We start from the raw sequence: 17,957 nt of genomic DNA, 5'->3' as shown, positions 1-17,957 counted from the left end.
GGAATTTTTTTAGCTATACATATGTAGCTCTATATATATATATATATATATATTAGCGCTGGACTAGCAGATTAGACTAGCGGTGCAAGCTCGGTGGAATCATTAATTTAAATAATCAATAACAAAGATCTTACTTGTCATGGAGTCACGTCGCTTATCTCTGCAACTGTGTTACGTACATACGGTACGTCGAGAAGTAATAAGGATGACTTGTCGCTTGCTACCATGAACATGGGTAATGGGACAAACACTAAACCTGATAAATACCGAGAGTGAATAAAGGATGAACACTAATGTGAACAAAGTCCTGAAATACACCTTGTTTTCTGTACTTGAGATTATTTTATTATTATTATTATTATTATTATTATTAGTAATCTGAAGGTAAAGTCCACGTCAGGACTTGTTTTCTGTGCTGTGTGCTGTGGGAAGCTCGTTTTATTTTTACAGTGCAATGAAGCAGCCAGGCATCAAAGCGACGAAGTGAGAATGAAGTCAATTTATATTTCTATATATAGGAATATAAAACCAATAATAATAAGTTAAAGCCTTTATACCGGTACTACAGGAAGTGCTAAGCGTTAAAGTCACACAATGTCATGTCCGTCTGTAATGAAGTGCCTCGTACAGCTTATCTCTGCAACAGGATCTTTTTTTTTTTGTCTTTGTTTTTCTTTTGTTTGTTTATTTTTTGCTCTTGTCAAATGTTGCATATTTTTTATCACAAACTCTAAATGTGAGCTAGATTTTTGTATGAAACAATGTGACCGCAAACCAGTGCTTCCAGTCTTAACTCATTCTGTTACTGGTCCGTTATACTTTTTTTTTTTTACATGCACATGCTGTTATATTGAGATGGTAATGTCTAGGGCTGAGGTTGGACAGACCGAGGAAGTGTGTGTGCATGACAAACCGATGCATGTGTGATGACCAAAATGCTAAAAACAAGAAAGAAGGTTAAAAACACTGGAAATAAATGGTCTTTTTTTCAGACTGGGTCTTGACTTTCTTTGTTTTTTTTTCTGTTTGTTTAAAGGTTTAAATGCAGTGTGATGACATAGTTGTATACAAATACATGCTGGTCCAGTTTACCAAGTCACCACCCTTCCTTAAATATCTTCTTCACTCTTGTTCTTTCTGTACATACCTGTAGTTGCTGCTTATCTCGTTCTCTCCAGTTACCAAATCATGGCTCCTCCTTAATTATATTTCAGTTTACTTCCAGTTGGTCAGGGTCACTGATTAATTAACTCATCCTCTCCAATTACTAAGTCATCATACCAACATGTGGTCACTTCATCTAATTTTCCCCATTTACCAAACCATGGCCACTCCTTAAGTATCTCGTTTTTATTCCCCTTACCAAACCATGGCTGCTCCTTTATTCCCTTGTCCTTTCCAATTAACAAACTTCCACCACTTCTTATTTTCCTTACTCTCTCCAGTTACCTAGCTGTGACTAATCAGTAACTATCCTGTTAACGCAGGTTAAATTGTTGCCATTTTTTAATTATCTCATTCTCTCAGTACCAAGTTGTGGTCAATGCCTAATTATCTTGTTCTCTACAGTTATCAAGCTCTGGCCACTACTTTATTCAGTGCTCATTTTTAGTTACAAAGTCATGGCTGCTCCTTTTATCCCAGTTACTGAGTCATGGATGTTTCTTAATTACCTTGTCCTCTCCAATTACCAAGTCATGGCGGTTCTATAATCATCTCATTATCTTTATTCACCAAGCTGTGGCCACTCTGTAATTATCTTGTTTTCTTCACTTAGCAAGTTTTAACTACACCTTAATTTATCTAATTTACTCCACTTACCGAGCCTGGTCTCCATAATTATCTCATTTTTTCCCTCTTTACCAAGCAATGGCCGCCTCGTCCTCACCGGTTACTGGGCTGTGACCACTCTTATTATCTTGTTCTCCCATGTCCAAAGTCTGGGCCACTCCCAATTCCCGTTCGTTATCCTTACCATGTCATTTCCACATTTTTATTTTCTTGTCCTCTTCCATTACCAAGTCATCAACGTTCTTTAAGTATCTCGCTCATGCGTTACAAAGTCATGGCCGCTGTTTCATTTGCTCGTTCTTGTGTTACCAACTTGTTTCCACTCCTTAATGACTTCATTCGCTTATGGAACTAAGCCTTGTTCATGTTTTAATTAATCCCATTCTCCCCAGTTACCAAGACATGAACACTCCATAACTGCACCTAATGTATCTCATTTCTGTCTCGTTCCCCTGCTGTGGAGACGACCTGTTGTCACATGGTGCATTTTATGCACCTGAAGTATTTAAAGCATTCTAGGAAATTGATCAATAAACATATTCAATTCATTAAAATTAATAAATAGTTAGGAAAAAGCTTCATAAAGTAAGACACTGAATATGGCAAGATGATTTGTGTTACACGTAGAAACGGCACCCTGAGACATTTTCATAGTTTAATAGAAAGTGATTCTGGTGTTTGTTTGTTTGTTTGTTGGTGTTGCATTTTCAGTATTTTATGTATTCCCAAGTGAGAAGTTAGCAGTTGTGCATTCCTGGAAAAGATTACAAATAAAATAATAACATACTCCAGAGTGACATTGCTGTGACCTTCAAGACGTACTGCTTTAAATAAAACCGCCTGCCAGGACACACTTACAGTAAAGAAACGCAGTAAAGTAATTCTGTCACATTTGATCAAACAACAACAACCCAAAAATAAATATTAGTTGATACATAAAGTCATCAGGAAGTAATTTGTAATAACTCTTATTTACTTTTTCATGTGACGAGGAACAAACTTAAATATGAAAGCAAATTCATCTGGCACTGTGTACAATTGGCATCAGCTGACATGAATAGAAGATTTAAGAAAAAGAAGGAACACAAAACACCACCAGGTTAGTGATATTAGTGTGTACGGAGGCTAATCAGGGCTCCAGGAATAAAGGATTCCCCGAAATAATTAATAAACACAGATATCGCCGCAGTCCCGGGGAGCCAGTCGCCGAGTCTGATTGTAACCACCTTAATAAAGTGCTTTCTCCAAAAAATGTAACACAAGTACAAGAAATCTGCAGAGGGGTCTGTAAGTACAGCCATGACGATGGAATGAAAATAATAATAATAATAATTATAATAATAAAACGAGGAATCGAAGGGTAAAGTTCAGGCACAAGCTGAGAGCTCTTCTCTCTCTCTTTCTCTCTTTCTCTCTCTCTCTCCCCGTCACTGATTCGTTCACTTTTTGAAAGGCGTCAATCGGCCGATGTTGTGCCAGAAGTTGGAGCTCTTGCGTTTGGGCTCGGCCAGCATGAAGACCTGCTGCTGCGGGAGGCTGGTGGGGAGCGTCGGGTGTTTCTGCCGCAGCAGGAAGTCGTAGTAGGGCCTGGTCACGGCTGAGAGAAGAGAAACACACAATATTAGAAACCAGGAGTCTAGACTAGGGATTAGTCCATGTTTCCTGCTAATACACACACACACACACACATTCTCATAAAAGAAAAGGAAATTATGACTTTTAAACAGTCAATTATTCAATATTTTTAAATGATCAGTGTTTGCTTTCGTACATTTTTAATATAACTTAACTAATGTGGCAAAGCATCAATTATTTCTGTATATTCTTACTACATACAGAGTTCAAACTCAACATTATGAAATAATGAAATGCAAAGATCTGAATTTTGTTATTACATCATATGCAACTGGAGTTAGATAAGAGAGATAAAGAGAGACTTTATTGTCAGTTTAGTGAGACAACTGAATTTGTTTGTTAGCTCTCAGAGACCAGCAGCAATAAAGATAATGTAAAAACAAACAAAAGATAACTGCACTAAAATATAAACATAAACAATGGTACAGTATGTACAGGGGTTGGACAATGAAACTGAAACGCCTGGTTTTAGACCACAATAATTCATTAGTATGGTGTAGGGCCTCCTTTTGTGGCCAATACAGCATCGGTTCATCTTGGGAATGACAGTTACAAGTCCTGCTCAGTGGCCCGAGGGATTCTGAGCCGTTCTTCTTGCAGAATAGTGTGGCCAGGTCACTATGTGATGCTGGTGGAGGAAAATGTTTCCTGACACTTTCCTCCAAAACACCCCAAAGTGGCTCAATAATATTTAGATCTGGTGACTGTGCAGGCCGTGGGAGATGTTCAACTTCACTTTCATGTTCATCAAACCACTCTGTCACCAGTCTTGCTGTGTGTATTGGTGCGTTATCATCCTGATACATGGAACCACCTTCAGGATACCATATTTGAACCACTGGGTGCATATGGTCCTCCAGAATGTTTCGGTAGTCCTCGACAGTGACGTGCCCATCTAGCACACGTATTGGGCCTAGGAAATGCCATGATATTGCAGCCCAAATCATCACTGATCCACCCCCATGCTTCACTCTGGGCATGCAACAGTCTGGGTGGTACGCATCTTTGGGGGCTTCTCCACACCATAACTCTCCCGGATGTGGGAAAGACAGTGGACTCTGGACTCATCAGAGAACAATACGTTTCACATTGTCCACGGCATCATTAAAACCGATGTTTGGCATTGGCACGAGTGACCAAAGGTTTGGCTATAGCAGCCCGGCCATGTACACTGACCCTGTGGAGCTCCCGATGAACACTTTTTGGAGGAAACAGGAGAGTTGAGATGCACATTCAATTCTGCAGTGAGTTGGGCAGCTGTGGTTCTATGTCTTTTGGATACAATCTGAGTTAGCACCCGGACATCCCTTTCAGACAACTTCCTCTTGCGTCCACAGTTACTCCTGATGTGGTTTGTCCTTCTTGGTGGTATGCTAACGGTGGACATTACCCTGGATACCGTGGTTCTTGATACATCACAAAGACTTGCTGTCTTGGTCACAGATGTGCCAACAATTTGTCCTTTTTTGAACTCTCCATAATGTTGTGTGCATTGCAATATTTTAAGCAAAACTGTGCTATTACTCGGCTAATTAATCCTTCACACTTTGCTCTTACTGGTGGAATGTGCAATCAGTGAAGACCGGCCACCAGGCTGGTCAAATTTAGCCATGAAACCTCCAACACTGAATTGGCCATTGTTTCAGTTTCATTGTCCAACCCCTGTATGTGCAGTGGGACTTGGATCTTGGTGCAAACGGTGCAAACAGGTTTCTCAGAAATAAGTAATGGCCAAATAATAATAATAATAATAATACAGTCCTGTGTATTACAGTCCAAAGTGTAGTTAAATTCATAAAAATACAGTCAAATAAAATAAATAAAGCTTTGTCTATTTTATCTATTTTTATACAGCAGATAGAGAGGAAACCTTCTAACATTTTAAATACAATTTGTTTAATATTACAGCGGATCTGCATTATTACCTGCGTTGTTTTCGAAGTTCTTGCTTGCTTTCTTTCTTTCGTTCTTTATAAAGCTGTTTATACAACAGTTAATCCCAACTGGGTAATCTGACTGGGTGAAAGGCATTCCACGACTGGTGACGCACTTGGACGTTTATCTATATGTATCACGTGTCACAGGTATATTAATAACCATTAACCCCTGATCAAGGACTCGTGGTTTGTAGAACAACGAATTGTACTGCCTACATAGTGCACTAGCTTTCCATTTAACCCTTTTTGGGATTCGACCCTGGAACCTGAAAGTTAACGGAGCTGATCTTATGAACTGGAAAAATATAATAATATAATAAACTGGAAATATAACATTAATCTGGTGAGTTTCTCAGGACTGTTCCACCAACTGCGGAAGGATATGTGTGGGCGGAGCACAATAACTGGTTAAATAAAGAAACAAATCAAAATCTGTTGATAATAAATGGTGTTTGTTGCAATTGCAATCGTACACACAAGTCTATCTCATGTGACATTGCTTAAATATAAAAAAATTTTTAATAAATGTTCTTCATCAAGTTTACAAGTTAACACATGTACGTTATGAACATGAACATGAGGGGTTATACTGTATGTACTGTACATGAACATGAGGGGTTATACTGTATGTACTGTACATGAACATAAGGGGTTATACTGTATGTACTGTACATGAACATGGAGGGTTATACTGTATGTACTGTACATGAACATGAGGGGTTATACTGTATGTACTGTACATGAACATGAGGGGTTATACTGTATGTACTGTAGATGAACATGAGGGGTTATACTGTATGTACTGTAGATGAACATGAGGGGTTATACTGTATGTACTGTAGATGAACATGGAGGGTTATACTGTATGTACTGTACATGAACATAAGGGGTTATACTGTATGTACTGTAGATGAACATGAGGGGTTATACTGTATGTACTGTACATGAACATGAGGGGTTATACTGTATGTACTGTACATGAACATGGAGGGTTATACTGTATGTACTGTACATGAACATGGAGGGGTTATACTGTATGTACTGTACATGAACATGGAGGGTTATACTGTATGTACTGTACATGAACATGAGGGGTTATACTGTATGTACTGTACATGAACATGGAGGGGTTATACTGTATGTACTGTACATGAACATGGAGGGTTATACTGTATGTACTGTACATGAACATGAGGGGTTATACTGTATGTACTGTACATGAACATGAGGGGTTATACTGTATGTACTGTACATGAACATGAGCTGGCTGGATCTGACCTTTGGGCTTGCCAGCTGGATGGCTTTTACAGGCGTTCAGCATGGCCTGCTTCTTCTGCACCTCAGTGATGGAAAAACCTGTCGGGATCAACAGGAGAGGAGAAAAGAGCCACGATAATGCTTCTTACACCACATAGTGCAGCTACAAACATTAATAAGTTCTTCTAACTAGTAACCTGACAGGTTTACATGTAACGCCTTACATTTCTGCATGGCGTTGCGTTACATAACTACGGTGGTGTGTGGCATTCGAAGTGGGACTATTTAGACCATTTTGTGTAATTGCATGATTTGCCTTCCCTCTGTAAACCACTTAACAATGTAACAGGTGTTTGAAATCCAAAGTAGAGAAGGTGCATCAAAAACAAAGAGAAAGAGACCTTTTAACTATGACAAACTGTGACCATAAAGAGGAATAAAACACTGTTATAGAAAAATAATCCACTTCAGTGTGTTAACAGTGCTTCATTTCACCACCCGGTCAGTAATTATTTTCATTTAACAGCAAAACGTTAAGTGGTTTCTTCCTCCGTTGAGTAAAAATATACATAAATCCATGGTTCATGTTCAGAGATCTGGAGTCCTGGGTGTGGTTTATACACTCTGTTCTACCGTAATAAAACAGAAAAAATAAATAATTAAAATGACTTCACATGGTTGTGTTGATTTCCATAGGAAATGGAAATGTGTGTGTGTGTGTGTGTGTGTGTTCACCTGTTTCTCGGTCATGCTGCACCTGCTCCCTCTCGTCTCTGAAGGCTCGGAGCCAGCGCTCTTTCTGTTCGGGTTTCTTGGCGCACAGGAGATGGAGCTCGTCTCCACTGAGCGAGCGGAGCTTCACGGCGTTCTTCACACTCACGTTCAGCTCCCTGTCCTTCCCGTCCTCCACGTCCAACACCTCAATCTGATCCATGTCCACCCTGCCCTTGTAGTACAGCATGTCCCTGCGCAGCAGATCCTGAACCAGCAACAACAAAGACGAGAGGATCTAAAAGTGAGTCGACACTTTACTCCAAACAGGTCCAGCTTAGTCTGTCAAACATGTCCGCTTGCCGTTGCCTTTTCTGTCCTGAAGATGCTGGAAAACGTGATGTTACACGTTTACCTTTGATTGTCAAAAAATCGCTGACACTAGAGACTCCTTCCATACATTTAACATTGCCAAATATATATCTCCTTACCCTGGAGAAAACTTTACAATAAATACGATTACAAATCAGTTTATGTAGAGCATAGTGTACAGTTCCCACAAAATAAGCTGTTGCTATGGAAATTATAATATAATAATTAAAAACTTTTATTAATATAATCCTGCACTGGTTGTCAAAGCAGCTGTTATGGAATTAAATACTGCTTGTTAGGTATAGTACTCTGTGAATCAAATAACATCATCATATAAATATTTATATATTTATCTATACAATCTATAGATATAAATAAAATATAATATATATATATATATATAAAGGTTTTGTCTGTACATTGGTCAGAACTCGCTCTTTTAATGATATATTTACATTTCCATACAGTCTCAGAAAAATTTGTCTGTGTATGTCTGTCCAACCAGATTTTGTCACAGCATCACGCAAAACTGGCTGGATAGAGTTTAATGAAACTTTGCCAGTCCTTAGATATCTGCCTGAAGTTTAACCTGCACCATAAGTGAGGTTTCTCCAAGTTGGATGTTGGCTTGTTTGTGTGATTCTGCCCGTGGGTGTTTCTTTCAGCTTCTCACCTTTTTACAATACACCATCTGATGGTTGAAAAGGAAAAACATGCGCTGCTGGCTTTTGGCATGAGGTGGAGAGATCTTTGTGAGCTCCCCGGAGTAGATCAGATCCGAGCTCCTGCTGAGGATGTCTTCACCCTACAACCAAACATTTACATATAAGCACTGTTAAATGCTGGATTCTGATTGGTCAAAATCCACAAAATCCCACACCATTTTAACAGTAATTGCTATAAAAGTGTGGACGTGAAAATATGATGTGATGGAATAGGGGCATAACCAGCTTTCAGCAGGTACATGTAGCTCTACATACAGTATAACATCTGTATTTGTTACATAAAGAGCAATAAAGTAGGTAACATTTTCTTATAGGTAGGTACAACATGTTTCTTTTTTCACATACATATTTTCTCTCATCTCTAATTAAAAATGATGAAACGTCCCTCTGCCATTTGCCGTAGCTTACCTAGCTCAGACTCTACATTGATCACTCGAATAAAAGTTTTTCTATTACATCATTAACTTCTCACGGTTTCATTCAACAGCAGTAAAATCTGTCAACATACAGTACAGTGCCCTGTTACCATGGTGACCATGATTTTGGTGGCTCACTGGTAGGTTTCTCGACTCCAATGTGGCGGGCCCGGGTTTGATTCCCACCAAATGCCCAAACCACAGCCAGGGGATGCAGGGCCAGTCGAATGTGGTGACCCCACGATATGGGAACAGCCGAAAAACCAACAACAGCTAACAATAAGTTAAAGAGCCACCTAGATTCACCTGCAAAAAAACTCTAAATGGTTTAAAGATGTGGAGCTTACTCCCTGATTGAGGGTAGTCCAACCCCTGAATCCATTTTTGAATCCAGGTACTGAGAAAGTTTCAGTTTGAAATAGAAAACTACAAATTTTCCTGGAAAACAGTTTTTAGTATATTAAATACTACAGAAACATGAGATTACCTCCCAGTCTTCGATGGAGCTCTGCCACTGGGCGATTTTATCCACGTTCTCCAGACGCCGTTTTCTCTCGTTGATTAGCCTGGCCACATTCTTCATCCCGTTTAAAGCTGCCTCTACATCTTTGTAGTCCCTAGGGAAAGAACATTTAATCGTGAGACATCACAAAAAACACTAATTTTGTGATTAAAGTTTAAATGCGAGAAATTTTAGTGGCTTTACTTTTGTAGCTTGTTATCTTATATGCTTTTGGTAATGTTCATCATTGATTGAGCTCATGTGTAGCTCTGTCACAAGTCCATTTTTAGAAGGAAGTACTGACAAATCTTGTTATGGTGCTAAAAACTTCAAAGTCATGGGTTCAATCCCCATACATACTAATATGGGGCAGTAGTGGCTCGGGAGTTGAGGTTCAGAAGATATTGGTTATTGAGCTCCAGTACCACCAAACTGCCACAACTGGACCCTTAATCAAGGCTCTGAAACCTGCCTGTTCCAGGGGGTGCTGTATCTTGGCTGACCCTGCACTCTGAATTCAGCCTCCACCCCAACATCAACTTCAACTTCATACCTGTGCTGGGGGTTGGTGTACTTGAGTAACTCGGCCAGCTGCAGTGGGTACTTGCAGATCTTCTGGACAGGAGTGAGGAGGAATCCATCCAGAGAAATGTCGATCATCTTTTGTAGGAGACGGCAGGCCTCGAAGAAGAACACATACTTGTTGAGCTTCATAAGCTTGGAGAGCTGGACGCAAGCATTCGGGTGGTTGTTACAATACTCCGAGTAGATCTGGAAATCTGTTTGCTAGAAAAACATAAAAGAGATTACACTGAAATCAAATATTAATGGCATTCAAAGGACAGTGGCATCAGTGATAAAATAAAGTCATGTGATCAGTGATGTCAAAAGTTAGATTCCATCACTGATCAAAAACATCAAAGATAACATGCTACCACCAATCAAGAACATCAAAGGCAAAATTCCATTACCCAAGGATCAATGAGATCAAATATATGCCATCATCAAAGGCATCAAAGGATAAATCGTATCAATGATCAATGACATCAAAGGTAAGATGGCATTTCTTATTAAATAAGTATAACAATATCTGGGATAAACACATTTCTCATCATCCTCAGGCTCTGCTATGGATGCTATGGTGATGTCAGTAAGTAAACTGTCCCACTGGCAGAAGGTAACAAATAAATTGAACTGATTATGATGAGATGATTTCTGTAAATGTTATAAGATTAAAGTAAAGTGCTGTATCAGGAAGGATTGATCTCATACTGTATATAAATCAAATATTTCTATAAGCATACATGCTCCAAAAAGCAACATCCGATTTCACTTAGATGAGGCTCGTCCTTGTTGAACCTCTTCTCTAGACCCTTCAGGAACTTCTTCTGAAACCGATAGATGTCCTCGATGTTTCCAAAAATGGTGCACAGCTGCTCTTCTGTGAACATGTCCATGCGCTTCCGGCACTGTTTAATGTAACCCTAGAAAGAGAACACAGGGTCAAATTAGGGTAATTACATTAGATCATCAGGGTCAGTTGAGCTCAGCAAAGTTCATGTGACCATTACAAGATCTAAAAAAAAGACTTGAAACAGGATGAGGCATCAATAAAGGCAAGAACCAATGAGTCTCCTCTAACTTCTTCTGAAGATATATCAAAAAGCTGGATTTGGAAAGAATGCTTTTCACATGAGATTATGAAGTGGGCAGAGATTGCTCCTCTTAATAACCCTATTGTAACCCATCCTAAACTAAAGCATGTTCACTAGAAAGCCCACAGAAAGCCCTTATATTATTCCCAGCTCATGTAAAGACAGACTTGGACTTGCTGAAGGATTTAGCCCTTATCCTAGGATCCTCAACTTCAGTTCCTGGGCTTAACCTTGGGGACAGATTTTCAAGTTTCCCCATTGCAGGCATTGTACTGACCTAATCAAAGTGACCTTGATCACGATGTGGTAGTATAGCGTAACAATATATATATATATTTACATTTAGTCATTTGGCAGACACTCTTATCCAGAGCGACTTACATTTTTATCCCATTACACATCTGAGCAGTTGAGGGTTAAGGGCCTTGCTCAAGGGCCCAACAGTGGCAACTTGGTGGTTGTGGGGTTTGAACCTGGGATCTTCCGAACCGTAGTCCAATGCCTTAACCACTGAGCTACCCCTGACCCCGATATATTGTGGCAGTATAGTGAATGGTGATAGCACATAGACACTAAAGGATTCGCATTGTCTTCGTACCATTTCAAATCCAGGTCGTATCATGTTGTGCTAGCAGGACTATGAGAACATAGCAGGTAAAGAGAAGCTAATGCATCCATCCCATTCAAAGAGGGTTTAAAAAACAGTCATAAAACCTAACCACTAGAAGTGGCTATTTAGTGATGGCATAAGTGTTAGTGTCAAGAGACTTGTTGGATGTGAGTTCTAATCCTACCTCCTGCCAGAGAGGTAATGGCCAATTTAGGCAAAGCTGTTAAGTCGTTAAACATCAACTGCCACATCTAGCACCACGTATGGCTCTTTTGTTCATTTATCTTGAGAATCCATTAGAACACAACAGGATTTTCTTTTTAAACAAGTCTAACCTTTATGAGAACCATTAGCTATCAATTAACCCTTCTTTCTATCCCAGGGGAATTTGATTCTCCGTAACTTTCTGAACAATTTCCTGCACTCAATATAGTTCTGACCTCACAGATGTCCTTCAAGTGTTTGATGTAATCCCTCTCTGTGCTCATGATCTCATTGATGACGTTGGTCCTCATCTGCTCCTTACAGGGCAGGCCAGGTCCGAGGAGCAGCCCGACACCCGAGCTCTGCTCCTCCTGAGCCTCCTCCAGCTGTGCCAGGTAGTCCTCCATCGGCTCATCCTGGTTCACACGCAACTGGCAAGGGGACAAGCATGATGGTCAAATAAGACTTTGTGGACAAAGTAGAGTTTTGATCTTAACAAAACACAAGGGTTGAGTAGAACTGAAAATAAGTGCCAAACTGCTTACTCTGACAAAGCTGGCGGGAAACCAGCCCTCGTTGTCCAGTATGCGTCCCCACCACCACTCCTTGTTTGTGGCATCCACTACTTCAATGACGTCTCCAGCCTTGAAGCCGAGCTCCTGATCGTCCATGGTGACGTGATCCCATAATGCCTCAGCATACACCACACTGCCATCGCTGATTAGCTGAACACAGCAAAGAAGAACAAATTGATTTTATGCGTTCAGTATGTTATTGAGCAGACATAGTTGCCGTAGTTTTAAGGCATGTCCCCTTGGTAACATCTTAGTGCTATCTCCTTGTGGTTAGGTTAAAGTGTTAGCCTACTGATTGGAAGGTCCCAGATTCAAGCCCCAGCAATACCAAATTGCCACTGTTGGGCCCTTAAGAAATGCCCTAAATTGCTTAGATAAATAAAAGGAAAAAAAGGAAGTTTCTCTGGATAAAGGTGTTCATGAAAACATCAAAGTTAAAGATATTCACTACTCTTTACCTTCCAATTTATATCCAATCACTCTATATCCAGCCATGTTAAATCTTATTATAAGATACTGCGCAATTGATTTCAATTAAAGAAAAAAAAAACTGCCATCTGCTAACAAGTAACAAGTAATTTAGCTATGTCAGGACATCATCTTATGATGTTTAGCACACACAGACTTATCCAGAGCAGCTTTCATTTAGACAACCAAGGGTTAAGGGCCCTGCTTAAAGGCACTGCAGTAGCTGCACTGGGATTTGAACTCCCAACCTTCCAATCAGTAATCCAACAGCTTATTCACTGGGCTACCATGCTACAAAGCCCCTGCCTCTGTAGAGTGGAGTAAGCAATGTTCATATAAAGTAGAAATATGAAATATTTTAATGCATTCTTTCTTTCATCAATCCATCATTAAAGAGAAGGATCTGTTGCTAGGCAACAACCTTGCATAATTTTGCCTCTCCACGACTTTCAGTTGCAGTCGGCCAGTATGATGTGGGAAAATACCATCCAACATCATATAAATTCATATACAGAGGGGGGCAAAAGATTTATACACACTCCAACATAATATATCCCTCTCTTCTCAGGGTCACATGGTAACATCAACAATAGTGCGACATACTGATATCTTCAGAGCAAACATAATACTATACATTGCTGCATTAATTCAATTTGAATTTTATAAAGGGCATCTGTTGAAGTGTGTATACATTTTTGGGCCCCTCTGTATACTCACATATAACATATGTAGAATTTCAACTACTTGCACAGCAGCAATACACTTGCTCCAGATCCATTCCCTATATCTGCTATTCGGACCAATCCAAGATGTTATTGTAATAGACATTGTGTATTACCCCAACTGAAGTTTATAAGTTAAGCTTTTAGGGCCCTGTAGGATCACATGACCATTACCAAGGCATAAGTAGCATTAAAATCCTCGAAGGGCATTTTAATATAATGCAATTTCCTGTCATAAACTATTCTAGCACAGGACTAGCTGAGATCAATTCCAGACAAATTAAGAACTTCAAAACCAAGATGAAAAAAATAAAATAAAATCCTTTTTAAGGCTAAGCTAATAAGATAATTTACATTAGCTATAGGCTGGCTCCATCCATGCATTGTTGCGATTGTTCAGCTTTTGAACTAGTATTCCAGACAAGCCATGTGCAATGCAGATTTTTCCAAACTTCTGGTCAAGACCAAACCATATTTGCTCAAGACTGTGATGAGTCCAAGTAAAATACCAATAAATCCAAAAATAGACCAAAAACAACAATAAGAAAATGTCTTGGAAACAACGTGGATTCAAATTCTACAGCTCTACTACTGTATATTGTCACCATCCTTTACCCTAGGCATAGTGTGCACTCGTGGTAGTCCATCAACCTAGGCATTCTGTCCCTGTGGCAACCATCTTGCAAAAATTCTTAAAAGCAAGTCTAGTCTAAGACTCATAAAAGTTCCGAACTAAAAGTTTTTTTTTTCATAATGTATTTCTGAAACACCTTAGAAAAAGTTTTAAGAAGGTAAGGAGAAAGGCGGAGTCCAAAAATAAGATCAAATACATGAAGTTTAATAACCGTTTTGTTACTGTCTTCTTACCTTTTCCCTAAAATGTATAAAAAATTCCCAGGGATCTCTCTCTTATTGTTCTTCTTCCAGTTCCTCCTTATTCTTTATATGGAAATACGTCCTATAGTGTGTATGTTTCCGGATATCTATATATCCAAAAGCCTTAGTTTCTAATTCAATGATTTTGGTTTATGTTTTTTTCTTTTTACATTCTACAAAAAGTACTGTTTTTTTCCCCCAAATAACACATATGGCATTAGGTAATGAAGTCACAACAACAACAGTCAGTTGTTATTTTAAGACATCAGGGTCAGCAGTTCTGGAACAGTTCTTGCAAGAACAGTATTCTGTCAAGTGCATTTGCAAAACTCACCAAGCCACATGATGAAACTAGTTTCTATGAAGACCTTCTCAGGAAAGCAAGACCCAAACTTACCTCTGCTGCAGAGGAGAAGATCATTTAGAGTTACCATCCTTAGAAATCACCAATTAACAAACAGCACCTCAGATTAGAGCCGTTATAAATAGTGAGCACTTGGCGCTGGTTGGCTTAGTGTGTTGGTTCTGTGCTAGTGACTGGATTTTTAGTTTAGTTTTAGTTTAGGGTTTTGGGAGGTTGCAGAAACCAAGATCGAGGTCAGAAGCCAGCTTAGCGTCACAAACTCTAGGTTACCATGTTCAACTTTGTGCAGACACTCAGAGAGAAATGAAAGATAAGTAGCCATGGAGATGAAACATTCAGAGCATAAGACCATCTACAGGATCCAGCTACAGAAATACGCAAAGCCTCCTACTGTAATTGCGTTTCAAATCTCTACTTCGAAAAGAATCCTATGCATCAAATTTGTGAACCCTATACATTAAATTAAATTTGGCACAAATCACATTGATTCATTTGCCTGATGCTTTTATCGTGAATGTGATCTGTGCTTTGAGCTGAGTAACGGAAGCTTCACACTTCCAGTGCTTTTGGAAAACACAGGAAGCAATTGTGAATAGTAAGACAGAGGTAGTGGCATTCTTTATTCACATCAATAAAGGATAATAAAAGAATAAAAGGTTGTTTTTTTTTAATCCTGGGATTTGAACTCATAACCTACCAGATGCCTATGCATTTATTTGTCAAACCAATATATTTACACACATTCACACCTGACACATTAATTCATGCATCTTCTATAGCGGTTATCCTACTGGCTCACAGGAAGCCTGAAACATATAACAGGGGACTTAGGGCACGAGGTCGAGGTACTGTACATCCTGAAGATGGTGCCAATCCATTGCAGGGCACACACACACACACTTGTTCACACACTACAGGCAATTTAGGAACTCCAGTTAACCTAATCCACATGTCTTTTGACTGTGGGAGGAAGCTGGAGGAGAGGACAGGAGACCCACCAAGCATGGGGAGAACATGCAAACTCCACACAAGCACAAACCGAAGGCAGGAATCGAACCCTCGACTCGGGAGGTGTGAGGCGATAGTGCTAGCCCTCATGCCACTCCCACGCTTTTTGTGTTAAACCTTTATATCTTACATTTTACTCCTAAGTAAACCTTAAATTAATAAATGAAGACTAGCTGTTTCAACTTTAAGACAAAAGTAACGGCACCCTTTGAAAGGAGGCATGCTAATGGTAGATGATGCACTGCAGTGGCTGAGCTGCGTTTTTGGAAGATTTAGTGTTCAGTGAGTTTATAAGGCGCTCTCTCTGCATTTACATATCATTTTTAGAGGATTTTGTAAAGATAACTGAATGTAATTCATCTAAATGTCACCCAAACTATCTGATGTCACCCAAACAAGGATGGCTTCCCCTGGCTGAGTCTGGTTCCTCTCAAGGTTTCTTCCTGTTTGTACATATCACCTCACACTTACTTTGTGACAATGGGGATTATAAAAAGTGCTATATAAATAAAACTCAATCAAATTGAATAGAACATGAACAAAGAAAATCAACGTGTTGAATAACTTAATAACCTTTGCATTATTAGCATTATGTAAGCTATAGCGTGCTCGTTATTTCCAGTGTGAACTTTTTTAAATTCAAAGATAATTAGGCATGATCATCACAGCCTAATAGCATTTATTTTATTTGTATATATTTTTTTGGTCCAGCTAAAAGAGATGCCCAAGTTACTGCTGACGTCAGCTAAACCGAGACTAGCGAAAAGCTTAGCCGTACACGTTTTACGTTTAGGTCTTTTAAACGACCCAACTTTGATGTTTGATGGTGTCTCACTTAGACTGAGCGATCAATAATTGAAGATGCCATTCTGTAGCCTACGGTAAAAACTAACACTGCTGAATAGCGAAGCGGTTAGTATGCAGGCATGTTTCTGATAAATATCAAATGCCGACTATATATTTAAAAAGTTTTTTTGATTATGTCCATGTAGTGTAACAGCTACTTAGCTTGAATTTAAGTACTGGCCTTCATGAGATTTTACAGTCTTAATTAAAAAACAAAAAAAGTAATGAATGAATAAAAAAATAAATGATAAAATAAAAGCAGTGCGGGCAAAACTGAAGGAAATTCCTTGCACCGTTATTCTCATGCTATTTAGTGAATATGCTCGATCTGAAAAGTATTAAACCATATTTCATCAAATTTACATTTTATTTGTTACATACGTGGCCATACACAATACGATATGCAGTGAAGTGCTTATACGACAGTGACCTTAAAATCTAATTTATAAATAGAAATAAATTAGGGAATGAAATAAAGAATAAAATATAGAAACCTTCTTCTAAAACTGCAGAGAAAAAGAACTAAATATAAAATATGGGATAGTTCATTTCTCAGTTAGTTGCAATCGTACGATATTTATTGGCTGTTATTTGCACCAGATCTTTCTGCTACTGTGACACGTAATGTTTAAAGTTTACTTTATGTTGTCGTCTGCTTGTTTTCTTTTGTCTTTTTGTATAATTCTTAGATAGTTTTGTTCATTCATGGTGTTAACTTGCTAATGTTGCATGTAGCATCTTGGTCCAGGAGGAACGCTGGCTCGTTTCACTGTGTACTGACCTGTATATGATTGACATGAGAATTAGAGTCGACTTGAACTTGACTAATTAAAAGTGAGTAGCTAGACTATAAAGTAACAGTATTGACTCTGTCTGCTACTATAGGACTCTGTTGTGATTGTTTATTCATTATTGTACTGGTCAGTATTCATTATTTTCGTTATTGTATAAATAATATTTCACATTTTTTACGATTGATTTATTTAAAATGAAAAAAAAAAAAAAAACGGTATGGTGGTATTTATTGTTAAAAAGATACGAGAGCACAAATCAGGTCCTTGATTCAAAAGATATTTATTGTGATAATTTTGTTTATGTTGATATCAGTATATATCAAGTATTAATCTTAGTATAAAAATCCCAGAGTATGTCTTCAGCCTTTGGAGATTATCGTAATATGATAAATAACGTGTTCTCTGCAGTACCGCAGATGTGTTAAGTCGTGACATGCACAAATAATAATAATAATAATAAGATGTAAATGATGAAACTGAGGATGTTGA

The 17,957-nt window shown here is 38.8% G+C and overlaps 1 protein-coding gene across 3 annotated transcripts in view; it reads right to left on the bottom strand.

The window, feature by feature from the left end:
- Positions 1-2,432: 2,432 nt before the first annotated feature.
- Positions 2,433-17,957, bottom strand: part of LOC128520233 (rho guanine nucleotide exchange factor 4-like) — a 75,606-nt gene continuing 60,081 nt past the window's right edge. For all 3 annotated transcript variants that reach the window (XM_053494378.1, XM_053494380.1, XM_053494381.1), the window contains 9 exons: positions 12,361-12,540; positions 12,052-12,246; positions 10,651-10,830; positions 9,900-10,132; positions 9,332-9,461; positions 8,377-8,508; positions 7,356-7,599; positions 6,642-6,719; positions 2,433-3,388 (listed from right to left, as the gene is read on the bottom strand). In XM_053494378.1, the coding sequence (XP_053350353.1) occupies positions 3,231-3,388; positions 6,642-6,719; positions 7,356-7,599; positions 8,377-8,508; positions 9,332-9,461; positions 9,900-10,132; positions 10,651-10,830; positions 12,052-12,246; positions 12,361-12,540 (1,530 nt within the window). In that variant the 3' untranslated portion in view covers positions 2,433-3,230. The remainder of the gene's footprint in view (positions 3,389-6,641; positions 6,720-7,355; positions 7,600-8,376; positions 8,509-9,331; positions 9,462-9,899; positions 10,133-10,650; positions 10,831-12,051; positions 12,247-12,360; positions 12,541-17,957) is intronic.

Source organism: Clarias gariepinus, chromosome 4 (genome assembly GCF_024256425.1).
Source record: "Clarias gariepinus isolate MV-2021 ecotype Netherlands chromosome 4, CGAR_prim_01v2, whole genome shotgun sequence".
NCBI classification, from domain to species: domain Eukaryota; kingdom Metazoa; phylum Chordata; class Actinopteri; order Siluriformes; family Clariidae; genus Clarias; species Clarias gariepinus.
The sequence above is the reverse complement of the archived record's forward strand: the minus strand, read 5'-3'. Positions and strand labels throughout refer to the sequence as shown.